The following is a 14374-nucleotide window of genomic DNA, read 5'->3' on the forward strand; positions in this document are numbered from 1 at the left end:
AATTATACTGGGGAACCAGGACAAGCATTAACACATACATTAATATACAGGCATTGTACTGTAGGAGCAAAATACAATGTGCGACATTGCTTTGGTCTATTCACAGTGGCTATGTGTGTTTTTTTAGATGGATATTCTCTCTGGAAGAAATCTGTCATACTTCACCATGTATTATTTTTCAGTAGGGATATCTACAATGAATGATCAATATTACGTAATTACCAGCAATAGAGGAACATAAAATGTCTTCTTTTGGAAATGGGTGTACTTTGTACTGTTACAGGGAAGTGAATACACATGAAATGGATTCCTATACTATAAAGGTTGACAGAAACAAGTCATGTCAAGTTAATTTGACTTTACAAAAATGTCAAAACAGCCATCATTCAGTGCATGATCTCCCTCATGCTTTACAAAAAGCATGTCTATGACATTGTGGAATGCAAATCTTAGTAACACAAAACCCAGATGCAGCAATCCATGCTGCACCACCTCTTAGTGAACGTCATAGAAAAGTATTGTCTCTATTATCAGATAGAAGAGCCAGTATAGGTGTGCTTTAACCTTATTTTATTGTATGTACAATTTCTGTTTAGCTGGAAAAAGAAAGATAATGAATGCAAGTATTGAGCACACACTGATCACAAGGTGTAATACTTTGGGTTATATGCCAGTGTATTTGCCATGACTGAATTTGCACGATGGGCCATGTTGACAGAATCAAATGTTTAGATCATACATGGCTGCTGACACACCGTTCTATATGTGGCATGGATCAGAAAGAAGCATGTTGAAATACATTCATAAAATAGCCCCTTGATGTGGAATCACAATGACCTTTTCAGTTTAATTGTGCCGTAAAAGTGATCACAATGAAATTAAAGCACTATTACTATAGGCCAGGGGTTTTCAAAGTCTGAGACTGTGGGCCTCCCCAAGACAAAGCTTGAAAAAAGAGCCTCCCTTGGTCAATTCCTGGTTGTCTATAGAGGGATCATGATTATGTTGTTTGACCCCCATAGATAGTCAACAATTGAGCCAAGATAGCCTGATATTGCTGTTTGACATACATTCAGACTAACAAACTATTGTATCTCTGAACTAGCTCTTTAACCAAATCACACACATTAGGCTATTCTATGAGATATCATTTTAATAACTAATGTCATATTTTTTCACTTCCATTCACTGAGCCTCCCCTGAATCTGCCTGGAGCCCCGCCCCCCTAGCCTGGGTAAACCCATCCCCCACGTGACCTGCTCTCAGACCCGGGCCCCGTTCCAATACCCATACTTCCATACTATTTAGTAGGCAAAAAAAGATTTAGTATGTCCCAATACATAGTATGTCAGATGCAGTATGCCAAGAGTACCAGGATGTTGTACTACATCAGCTCCTATTTCGGAGTATGCATCGATGCATGCTGCTTCAGCCAAACTTCCCCACAATCCTTTGCGCAGCAGGAAGTTATGTCTTCTTCTTCTTCTTCTAATGTTTTATGGCGGTTGGCAAACAACTTTTTGTGCATTACCGCCACCTACTGGAGTTACGTCGCACTGACTGAGCTGCGTGTTCATGAATGAGATAATTAACTTTAAGAAAGCCTTGAAATATGTTAAAACCAAACGAGCATGGTGTGTACCAAAACATGCATATCTTGATTCCTGTTTAGATCTCTGACTTAATGTTTTTGCTTTATTTATTTTATTTTGTTTATTTGATTGTCTGTTCCAATTTTGTAAATGTTTAGTCTGAATTTTTTGTATAATGTACTGTTTGTTACTGCCAGACTTTGTTTATTGAATAATAAAAAATAAAAAATAAAAAATAAAAACTCAAATGTGGCGCTGCGGACGTCGGCGGAAGTGAGCAAGAGGTCGGAGTTCAGGAAGCTCACGTGACGACAGATGTAGTGTGTCCCAATAGTATGCATTTTGCATGCATGCTGCACACTACAATCCATACTTTGTGAGGGCAGCGGCAGTACATACTACAAGAAAGAAGTACAAGTATGGGTATTGGAACGGGGCCCTGTTCTCAGTCTGGGAACTAAGAGAGCAGGTCACATGGTGGCTGGGTTTACCTAGGCTACCGCCCCCCTGCCTCCCACTTTGAAAAGCTCTGCTTTAGGTGAATGGATGCTTTTCCCCTGACTAAACTTTGCACATCATTTTCCCTTCTGAGCTTAGACAATTTGTTCACAACATCAAATTCATATGGGTATCAGACTTCAGATGCATACCAATCTTATTCGGAAAAAAATCATCTGTCGCTCATATTAACTCAATTACAATGAAGTGAAATTAAATCTGTGCCATATATAATCAGAAATTTGGAATCTTTGCACTTCTGTAAATCCCACCTTCATTCCTATTTGCCAATGAATCTGGTATCACTTCTAAGTTTTGTCAGGATATTCTTGTCAGAACTACAGGGCCTATGATCAATGAAGTATAAATTCATTGGGAATATAAGCGCCCCCTACAGTTTACTTGTTGGCCATTAAGTAATTTACACATAATCTTGACTAATTCTGAGAAAACAGCATTAACACAATTCTCTCCTCAACACCCACAGCCCAACCACGTCATTACCACTCTTCTCTGATCTATTCTCTTACCGTGGTGTAGATGTTCCACATCTACTGTCAACCCAACCACGTCATTACCACTCTTCTCAGATTCATTCTCTCTTACCGTGGTGCATGTGTGATGTTCCACATCTACCGTACTGTCAACCCAACCACGTCATTACCACTCTTCTCAGATTCATTCTCTCTTACCGTGGTGTAGATGTTCCACATCTACTGTCAATTGACCACACTGTAGGCTCAGTCTGAACCAGCTGTACTAATGAGAGCTGATTACTGAGACATCGTGGGAGTACAGTGCTAAACGCAGCAGGGAAGGTGGAGCCATTACAACCACAGAAGGAGGATACCGAGTAGTTCAGTGAAGTTGCAAATAACAATTGTCCCGCTGATGCCTAAGCTTGGGAAAGGGGGTGTGGAAGCTGATCCCTAGTTAGTGCTAGAGGGAGCGAACACTAATAGACACATTCATGGAGGGGTACAGGGCTGAGATGACCTACTAACGACTAATAGAGGTCACTGGCTTCCAAGTGGAGCTCCTTGGAGACGAGACCAAGGCAGAGGGAGAAACCAAAGTGTGGCTGCATTTACACAGCAGCTCTGCATATTCTGCTCCACATTCGTGATGCCAATCTGATCATTTGCCATCTCAACATGGATAAAACAGACTCAGCCGTTTCCATTTAGACAGCAGATCAGATCAGAGCAGTGCCATGTAGGTGTGTGTGTGGATCTGATTTTAGCTGACGGTAGTGCAAATCCATAGATGGCGAGATAAAAAGGGTCAAATTTCAGTGGCGGCGATCTCGTCGAAGTTGATCTCGTTGCCGCTGCCCTCGTCCTCCTCCCTGCTCTCCAGTTCCTGACTGAGCTCCCGCAGAAGCTGCTCCAGCTCTCGGTTCCTGCGGTACATCTGCACATAGTTCTGCTGCAGCTGCTTCTGGTAGTGGATGACCTTGTCCTTCTCCTCCTGCCACACCCTGCGCTCCTCCTCAAACCTGCCCGTTTGCTCCTCGGCGCGCCGCCTCTCGAAGGCCAGCTCCGAACTCATCCTGTCCATCTGCAGCCTCATGTTCTGCAGGGCCTTGGCCTCGTCGCTCTCGTAGGCAGGGGGGTGCTCTCCCGCTTCCTGGAACACCTGGCACTGTCGGTTTCCCGGGCCCTGGTTGGTCAAAGCTTCTCTGAGATGGGCCAAGTCTTCCTCCAGGCGTCCCACCTTCTCTCGCAGGAGCTCTGCTTCGCTCTTGCGGCGCTGGAGCTCGTTCTCGCACACCTCCAGCTCCAGGGTGCGTGTGCGGCTGGAGCCGTGGGCCTCCTGGAGCTGAACCTGGCTATTTGTCAGCTCGCCGCGAGCCTCCCTCAGTTGACCCCGCAGGGAGACGATCTCTCCCACGCGCTGGGCTAACTCGCCCTGCACCTCCTTCAGCTGCTGCTTCAGCAGGGAGATCTCCCCTGACTTCTGACACACCTGGGTGGGGGAAGGAACAGTCACATTCAGGATGCATATTCAGTTGAATTAATTCAAAAACCTTCATTGTCTATTAGACGTGTTTTTTGAGTGCACAGGCTCATAAACATTGAAGTAAAATACAGATGCAAATTAGCTCTTAGCTATCTCTGGTGCAATATGTTTATCGTGTACTGTCCCTGTTCAAATAAACAATAAAGATAAAGATAAACAATAGAAGTAAAATACATTTAAAAACATAATTTGAGGTTTGGAGGTAGTTACAAATTGCAACTGAGCAATATGATGGTATCTGAGAGGAGTTGTCACAGTTGTGTTATGGAAGGGGTTGGTACGTTGCTTTTGCTTGTCAGCAGGAGCCTGTGACAACAGACAGATGACTGGAGGAGGTGTGAAGTGACAAAGCCCACATATCCTGCATGTTGCCTATGAAAAGCCATCTCAGTGGGATCAAACCTTCTGACTGATGTCTACTAGTTTCTTTAAACTTGTAGAATCAATTTCCTCTGTGGTCAAATAAAAATAAATATTGTCCCAAAGAGTGTGTGTGTGTGTGTGTGTGTGTGTGTGTGTGTGTGTGTGTGTGTGGGGGGGGGGGGGGGGGGGGTGCCATTTCATTCTTGATCTGTGTCTGCCCTAGACATAAAGACACAGAGGCAGGCAGCCAGCTCATTCCTTTGTTCTTCTACATGACTGATGACACTTACACGTACAACACTGAGGAAGGCCTGTGTGCCGAAACTGTTTGTGCTGTGCTGCTGCCCTACCCAGACTACAGGTATTCAAACTTCAAAAATACTTTTTTGTGTGCTGGCGTTTCCTGCTATGACTTGATATTGTTTGTGCCCTGCACCGAAGTTATTTATATATTTTTTGGAGTGTGCTCACTGTTCACTTTTTTCCTATGACTGATGACACTGCCAGGTGGTGGCAATGTGGCAGACTCTTACCTGCACGTACAGAACCACGCGCCTCCACGTGACCTCCATGTACTATCAGTCACAAAGTCTGTGACGTCACGTTGAGGGCTGGGTTCACCCAGGCAGGCTACTGTACCACGCCTGGGTACAACAGCTCATCCTGAGCTGGTTTGTCTGGCTGCACACCTGCCATTGCACAAACACCCCACACTTGGATTGCCTGTCAGACTGTGGTGAGTGCTACAGCTCAAAGAGAAGCCTTCCATCCTATCAACACCACTGTGCACACCATGCACGACGACACCTAGGATAGACTAAGGTTACATTCTGTCAGTCAATGCCTCCCTAAAAAACGATCATTTTCCAGATACATCTCCTCTTAAAGAACGTATTATAGATATATTAAGGGCCTACTTCCGTCAACGTCAGCTTGACAAATGTTACTCAACATTATGTTCATTAAGGCCGTGCTATAATACAAGCTGCTCCTGAGGCAGTGTAGATGAGTGATAGAGAGCGTCGCAGGAATGACTCTGGAAGTATACTTCCGGGTTCGTAAGAGGAAAAGTGAAAATGGGTTTTAGAATGGGGATTTCACTTAAATACATAAAATAAGGTCTGTGGCTAACAAACGCTTATTGGGAACGCAAATTTGGGCTCAGCAGGATCATCTTCACAAACGTGAATAACTTCTATGACTTTTGGAACATAAATGCGTTTCATTTTTAAATGTGTTTTTTAAGCTTGAAAAAGGCATAAAAGTGATTAATGTTTGTGAAGATTATCCTGCTGAACCCAAATTTGCGTTCTGTGTGTTCAGGAGGCTGTGACGTACAGGCAGTCTGGAAACACAAATATTTTTACATCCTATCTTTTCTTTTTTCCATACTTATCCAGACATGGAAATTACTAACATCTAATTCCATACTTTTCCATACTGCTAGGAACCCTGTCTTACTGAATAGCTCTTGTGCCCTGCGTGATCTTGTGCTGCTCACCTCCCACTTTGTCTCCTCCAGGCGGGGCCCGAGCTGGATCTTCTCATGCTCATAGGAGGTGCAGCGTTCCTCCAGCTGCTCCCTCTCCTGAAGGAGCTGAGAGAAGTCCTCCTGCAGCTTCTTCTTCTCCTGCTGCAGCTGATACACCTGCAGCCATGAGACAGATAGACACACACAGTGTCAGACTTATCATGAAACTTCCATCACGTAAATAAAGGTGGGTCTGGGGTCTAAATTTGTCTAATAATAAGGATAATAATAATAACAATAATAATGATAATAATAATAACAAGAATAATAATAATAACAATAATAATGATAATAACAACAATAATGATAATAATAATAACAATAACAATAATAATGATAATAATAATAATAACTTGGATTCTAATATTTATAGCCTAAAATATCATTAAAATAACTAAAACATCACAAGTATATCACCAAAAGCTGATGTTGCATGTAGTAAAGCACACCAATATTGTTGCCATAGTACCGTAGATAAAAGTACTGGCACAAATTAAAGCCTTCAAACAGATTATGCAAATATACTATAACTACTGCTTGGCTTCCAATACATGACATAGAGCTTTTTTATTCTCTTTTGCGGCGGGTTTTCTTTCATTCAGTTTTAATGCATAGATGCTTTCTTGGCAAGACTGATGGATGACCAGTATATTGTGGGAGGCTTTTCAGTTGTAGAGAAAGGGCAGCAACACATAGCAGCACATAGTACAACCTGAGCAAACTCTGTGTCAGTCTCTGACCTGCATTTGAAACACCTGCTGGGCACGCTGGGACTTCTGTGAGGCTGTCTGCATCCTGGTGGCACAGCCCTGCCTCAGCTCCTCCAGCTCCAGCTCACAGCGCTTCTGCTTCTCTTCGTAAACCTGCAGGGGGAGAGGAGGCAAACAGGCAACAAAGCTCCAATCAGATCAATATACGTAACAGTGCTGCTGACACTGAAACATGAGTTTGGAAACATTTTCATTCTTAAAAGGGACAGCTCACCCTAAAATCCAAAATACATATTTTTCCTCTCACCTGTAGTGCTATTTATCCATCTACTGTATATCGTTTTGGGATAGTTGCCTGAGTTTTGTAGATATCGGCCGCAGAGAGGTCTGCCTTCTCTCCAATACAATGGAACTGGATGGCACTCGGCTTGTAGTGCTCGAAGCACCAAAAAAATACATTTGAAAAACTCAACAGCATTGCCTCTTTCCAGAAATCATGACCCCGGTTACTCAAGATAATGCACAGACTTTGTTGTGAGCAGTTTCATGTAGGAACTATTTTCTTTTGCAGTCTCATGTAGGAACTAGCTAGCAGCTAGCGGGTGTAGTTTCGGTTAAAAGAAAATAGTTCCTCCATGAAAATGCTCTAACGAGGTCTGTGGATTATCTTGGGGTCATGATTTCTGGAAAGAGACATTGCTGTTGAATTTTTCGAATGTATTTCTTTGCCCCTCGGAGCACCACAAGCCGAGTACCATCCAGTTCCATTGTATTGGAGAGCCGATATCGCCAAAACTCAGGCAACTAACACAAAAAGATATAGATGGATAAATAGCACTACAGGTGAGAGGGACTATATGTATTTTGGATTTTACGGTGAGCTGTCCCTTTAAATCCTAGGAGAGATCTTGATCCATGTATGTGAAGCTTCTGCTAATCCACCAACCTGACAGATTGCAGCTTCGTTATCATCCAGGTTGTCTCGGAGTTGCTGCAGCTCCATCTCTCTCTCCCTCAGCTTGTCCTCCAAGTCCCTCACCACCCCCTCGTAGCCCTCCACGGGGGCAGGGGAGCGCCCGCTGGACCCGCTATCTGACAGGGGCTGCCCTCGCCCGCCCAGCGACCCCGTACTCTTACTGGAAGACGAGCGGCCGCTGTCTGAGTTGGAGTGGCCATGGCCGCCGACTGGCAGAGCACTCTTCATGGGCTCCAGGTGGCCACTGGAGGCCTCTGCCGACGCCAGGCCGTAGCCCGCGGTGCTGTAGGGCGGCAGGCTGGACAGAGAGTTCCGGCCGGAGTCCGACAGAGAGCACGACTGGCTGCTGCTGCCGCCGCTGTAGGAACTGCGCTTCTCGGAGCAGGAGGGCAACGCCTCTCTGTGGGTGGGGCTGAGCAGGTTCAGGTTGCTTTGGCTTTCTGATAGGCTGGGGCCATGGCGAGGGGACAGGTACTGCATGGCGGCGCGGCTCTTGGGGATGACGGGTTTAAAGGCAGTGGGCCGCAGCACTGTTTTCTCCATGTTCTGCAGGGAGGACACAGGATGAGCGGCACGCCAGGAAGTCATGGATATCCCACAAGTCGATGTGACAGAAGATACGATTAATGTTGGTCAGCTAATTGTGCCCCACAGCTAAAAATGATGATTCACTCAAAACAGGAAGGTCATATTTATTAACGTAATTTATTCGCAATCCTAAGTGGGGTATTTGATTAACACATTGAATTACAGTGCACTAAATCTTAAATAATTAATTCGAGGAAGGACTCACCTTCTCAAGTTTGCCTGACACAGGGATAAGTTTGGGAGGGGGTCCTCCCATGTTCCTATTCAGTCCCAACGATCCTTTAGTCTGGTCTGCATCGCTCCCTGGGCTGCTAGCTGTCACATGGTTGTCATTCCAGTCACCTACATAGTCCTCATTCAGATAGGTATAGTTTCCGTTGCCGCTCTCCTTCTCCATGGTCCTGCCGGAGGTTGCGGTCTGCCTCTTGACTGGAGTGTGGCTCTGCAGGAGGGGGTCCAGGGGTGAGTCTGAGCCCAGGCAGGTGGTGCCTTGTGTGTGCCGTCGGATCCTGGCTCCCAGTTCAGCACCTGAGCGGTGGTCCTGGTGGTCCTGGTATGGAGTAGCACCGGGGCGGCTGGCGATGAGGCTGCTGACGGAGCCCATGGGATCCAGAGAGGACGACGTCGTGGCGGCGGTGCCGCCGGGAGAGCGGGGGCCGGAGGGGCGTGGCCCACGGGCTCCTCCACCGTGGCCTCCTGGGTTGTGGTGCTCAGCAGAGACGGGCAGAGCCTGAACCAGGGCCATGGTGGCAGCTCAGTGGGGCCACTCGCTCTGACAGAGAGAAGGAGAGAGCAGCGTCAGAAAGACTCTGTTCAACACTGACATCATTTTCATTCCATTTTCATCATCATGTCTAACGAGTCAACATGGCTACAGGCATGTTATGCTTCCTGATACAGCCAAGATCATGCTCCCTCTTGACGAGACTCTTGACAGGTGCGGTATTACAATCTCCACCAGAGGGCGCCTTCCAGGAATCTTCCAAGCCCAAGACCATACAGAAACTCAATAACAACAGCCAGAACAGAGAAAACATGCATTGGATTGAAGAAGACAAGACCAGCCCGGCCCACACAGAGTGAAGGAGGACAGGTCGTTCACTGACCAGCCCGGCCCACACAGAATGAAGGAGGACAGGTCACGTTGCTGAGTAAATTAATTCAATAATAAACAAATATATACAGCTGTGAAGAAATTGATAATATAGCAATATAGATGGCACAAGAACTCTCTCTCTCTCTCTCTCTCTCTCACACACACACACACACACACACACACACACACACACACACAACCTAACCTTGGCTAACCCTAAGTTACCACTGACCCCAAAATCAGCCTTTTACCAAGTAGGGACTGGCTTTTGTCCCAATTGCACCAGCCGTCCCCAATCACCTGGTCTTCGGGTGTGTGTGTCCCCAATTTCAAAGGAAACCCCCCCCCCCCCCCCCCCCCACACACACACACGCAGGCGCGCACACGGATAATATAGCAATAGCAATATAGATGGCACAAGAACTCTCTCTCACACACACACACACACACACACAGGAATCCACAAAAGTAATAATAGTATGGTAAGCCATAAACAGACTATGATATCATCTATTTGTCCCATTATAGATGGTGAATTGTTCAGTGTTGAGTGGAGAACGATGGCAAGCAGGACGCATGATGATGAGGTCACGGTGTGCTGACAGGACGCATGATCACAGTGGCGTTATCTCGAATCGCACATACAGTAGGTTCCGCAAAAACCGCGTCCTGTGCCCGCCTACGCAGCAGTCAAGCGCCGGGATTGGCCAGGAGCAAGTATTTTTTCTTCTTTTGACAGCTGGAATCTCCCACACCACAAATCGCTGGGCACGCAGCCCAGCGATTTCATGAACCAACTGAATTGCTCTTGATAGCGGACATTGAAATTAATTATTAGTGTATTAACGCCAATGAAAACGTAACACAAGCTGGACATTGAAATTAATTATTAGTGTATTAACGCCAATGAAAACGTAACACAAGCTTTTAACACACAATCGATTTTTAAACATTTATTTCAAACATTGTAAAATTCAGGCCTTTAGACAAAGCTTCAATAACAGAGCTCAGCTGACAGTTTAACCTGCAAATGAAAACTATAAAAAATATCAAATTAAAAATACAATAGGCTACACAGCACATAGCCCTATCTCCCCCCCCCCCCCCCCCAGTCCAGCCGTTTGTTCCAGGCCAGTGAAGTCCCAACAATCTACAAAAACATGCAATAATATAAAATCATAGATAAAAAGTTGAATCATACACAATAAATAAAACCAAAAGTAAAGGGTTAGCCTTCCAAATGGCCAGCAGCATCTGTTATTCTGGCCTCATAATAAGCACTGAGGCGGGTGGTCAGAAAGTCAAATAACATTAAAATACATTGTATGCTTTGGTGCGATGTAGGATTTTGTCTTTCAATATCCTCATTGCAGCCTCGCTGCAGCCTCGCTTGGTGTTGTTGCTTCTCACAGGAATGGTGTCCCTGTAACAGAGAGCCCAACATGAGCATGAGCACCTGGCCAATCCCGGCGCTTGACTGCTGCGTAGGCGGGCACAGGGCGTGGTTTTTGCGGAACCTATGTGCGATTCGAAATAACGCATCACAGTGTGCTGACAGGACGCATGATGATGAGGTCACAGTGTGCTGACAGGACACATGATGATGAGGTCACAGTGTGCTGACAGGACGCATGATGATGAGGTCATGGTGTGCTGACAGGACGCATGATGATGAGGTCATGGTGTGCTGACAGGACGCATGATGATGAGGTCACAGTGTGCTGACAGGATGCATGATGATGAGGTCACAGTGTGCTGACAGGACGCATGATGATGAGGTCACAGTGTGCTGACAGGACGCATGATGATGAGGTCACAGTGTACTGCTGACAGGACACATGATGATGAGGTCAGTGTGCTGACAGGACACATGATCAAATTCTGCGCAGATTCGACCAGCGCCTTGCTTGCCCCGTTGCATGATGGTTAGAAAGTTGTCCGACTTGCTCCGTCCTGCCCGACTGCGTGAGTCACGTGACTCTCGCGAGAGCGAGGCGGGCGCAGATTTGGAGCGAGGCGCCGCAGTTGCTCCCCACCAACTGCGCCCGACTGTGGATGACAGGATGACGAGAAACGCATCAAGCTGAGCGCCCATTGGTTCAACACAGGTGCATCACAAACCCACAGTGAAGTGTAGAAACTTCAATTTGATATCTATTCCAAGCTGTCACTCCATATTTTACATAAATACCACCTGGAATGCCTACATTAAAATAAAAATAAGGAATCTGAAGATCTGTGTTATTTGAGCAGTGAGTGTGGGTGGCGCTAATGCATGTTTTAATTTGTTTACAAACCGCTGTTAAACCAAACTGTAGAAGAAGAAAAGCAGCAGCGAGTGTGCCGTCGGGGGTGTTCGACTTGTTGACGCCTCGCCTGACTGTGCTCGCCTGCTCTCGCCTGCTTTCCAGGCGAGGCGGCAGTCATCTCAAACGAGCCTATTGCTTAAATGCATCATCATGGTGAGTCACAGAACACGAGCATGTCCGAGTGACGGGTGTGTCCTGTTTCGGAGAGTTTCAGATTCTCCAGCAAGTCTCAAAGTTATATGAGCCAAGAAGTCAGGCAAAGTGGTCCAAGTCTGCAGAGCAAGTCTCAAAGTTATATGAGCCAAGAAGTCAGGCAAAGTGGTCCAAGTCTGCAAATCCCACTAGGTGTACACAGGATCTATAATGCAGTATAGGCAATGCAAATGAGCAGGTTGTTGGTGCAACCCTGCTGTGTAGGATCAAATCCAACCAGAACTTTCCCTTTTGTGCACTCACCCACTTTGTAGTCTCGCTTGCCAGACTCTCCCAGCAAAGGGGCTGGGAGAGTCTGGCTGGGGACACTTTCTAATGTGGACTAGAGGGGAAAAAGGCTGTTTACAGCCATCCACCAAACGTACCATGCAGGCTGCTTCATTGCATAATCCACATCAATCGTTTTCAGCGTGTAGCAACGAGCTAGCAACTAGCGCTGCTGTTGTTATTGTTTCAAAGGTAGCGGCGCAGGCATTTGAGCTCGGCAGATTCCACATGTACAGCAGCAGAGGCATACAGATTCAACACGTACAGCAGCAGAGGCATACAGATTCAACATGTACAGCAGCAGAGGCAAACAGATTCCACATGTACAGCAGCAGAGGCAAACAGATTCAACATGTACAGCAGCAGAGGCATACAGATTCAACACGTACAGCAGCAGAGACATACAGATTCAACACGTACAGCAGCAGAGACATACAGATTCAACACGTACAGCAGCAGAGACATACAGATTCAACACGTACAGCAGCAGAGGCATATAGATTCCACACGGGGGGCGTGTAAAGGAAATCCAAATATGGTCGCAGCCGCAGTCAGAGCGGGTCGGAGCCAATGCAGAGCTTGCAGGGAGCGGAATGGCATTTCCATCCGGCACCGACTGAAATGGTCGGCACCAATGAGAGAGCTAAGTCCACCATGCTGCATAACCCTCTCACCGTCCTGTTGTCAACCGTCCTGTTGGTCCTAATGTGTACTGCAGTTTAAACTGGACAGTAATCTGACTTTCTTTATGGTGTTACTTTTTAACAGCATGCTTCTGTCATAAAGGTGGTAGAGTTTTAACTACAGAATTAAATAATTCAGTGCCATAAAACAGCGACTCCCAATCCTTGTCTGCTCTCAAATGCCTCCAGCGCTGTGAAACAACAACAACGCTAGCTAGCAAGCTAGCAACCTACACACTGAAAATGGCAAGTTATGACGAAGATCTGGAAGATCTGTGCAATAAAGCAGGCCTGCTTTCGGTGGATGGTTCTAAAGACAACGGGGCTAGACCAGAGTGAGAGTAAGAGCAGCCAAACTCTCTCCTGCGCGGGTACAGCGCGAAACGGAGATAGTCTGACAAGCGAGACTACGGTAGTGATTGTGGAAAATAAAAAGTACTTATTATTTAGCTCGGAGGTCGGCCGCAAAAGGTTTTGAGATTTTCAAGTGTCACCTGAGTTGGAAAAGGTTGGGAACCACATCACAGAGATTATTATATCAGTTTGAATCTGTTACATATTCTCAGTGTATCATGGGGATAGACTGAAATTGAGACATGAAACTCTCTTTGGAGTTTGAAATGGAGTTTGAAATGTGTGCCTGAATGAAGCAAAAGTTTTTAATTAATAGATATAACCTGGAAAGTTCCCCAGTTGATTACTTACATTAGGACAAGTATTTTTTCTATTACAAGTTTTCTGAAATTGTATGTTTAATTGTGCAAATGAGGCATAAATATGTCCTCATTTGCATACATTTCCAGAAGAGAAATCAGAACATTGGATAAAGCAGGTTCTAAATTATTGCTTCATTTTGTTGCCAGAGGTTGTAACTTGTAACAAGGAGGTTTGTTCATATCATTCATAGCCTGATTTATATAACAGATTATAGCAAAAGACTCCGTCTGGTCTGTGGCTGTACCCCACTACGCACCAACACTACGTGAATGAATGAATGAATGAATGAAACCTTTATTGCCCCTCAGGGAATTTGTTATGCACAGGGAGAGCCCAAAAAGAACACAGGCACACATAAAGCACAACATATAAAAATAAAAATATATAAGCATAGAATACATACATCATAAAAAAGCATAAAATTGCATGATCAATAAGGCACAAGGTGCAAGGTGCAAATTCAAAGTGCTAAGAAATCAGCTATGAGCTAAAGCTTGTTAAGCAGCTGAATGCTGCGTGGGACGAAGGATGTAATGCCTCGTTTAGTTTTCATCCTGGGCATACAGTACCTTCGCCCTGAAGGTAAGAGTGCATACTCAGACCATAGGGGGTGCAGTGGATCACCTATGATCTTTTCCGCCAATTTCCTGGTGTTCTGATCTGACATGATGGTAATATTGCACATTGGTTCACCAGTTATCTTACCTCCTAGTTTAGCGACCCTGTCTAATTTATGTTGTCTCTCATTTAGAACATATTGAGGAGGACACAAAATCCATTGAGTTTGGTTTTGTTGCAGTTAGTGAGAT

The 14374-nt window shown here is 45.6% G+C and overlaps 1 protein-coding gene across 1 annotated transcript in view; it reads right to left on the reverse strand.

The window, feature by feature from the left end:
• Nucleotides 1-3347: 3347 nt before the first annotated feature.
• The window catches only part of LOC310775216 (leucine zipper putative tumor suppressor 2 homolog), a 31571-nt gene continuing 20544 nt past the window's right edge, over nucleotides 3348-14374 (reverse strand). The window contains exons 3-7 of the mRNA XM_083635328.1: nucleotides 8486-9052; nucleotides 7663-8238; nucleotides 6747-6869; nucleotides 5977-6123; nucleotides 3348-4058 (exon numbers count right to left, since the gene is read on the reverse strand). Of these exons, the coding sequence (XP_083491454.1) occupies nucleotides 3375-4058; nucleotides 5977-6123; nucleotides 6747-6869; nucleotides 7663-8238; nucleotides 8486-9025 (2070 nt within the window). The 5' untranslated portion in view covers nucleotides 9026-9052 and the 3' untranslated portion in view covers nucleotides 3348-3374. The remainder of the gene's footprint in view (nucleotides 4059-5976; nucleotides 6124-6746; nucleotides 6870-7662; nucleotides 8239-8485; nucleotides 9053-14374) is intronic.

The sequence above is a fragment of the Poromitra crassiceps genome (genome assembly GCF_964638095.1).
Source record: "Poromitra crassiceps genome assembly, chromosome: 4".
Lineage (NCBI taxonomy): Eukaryota > Metazoa > Chordata > Actinopteri > Beryciformes > Melamphaidae > Poromitra > Poromitra crassiceps.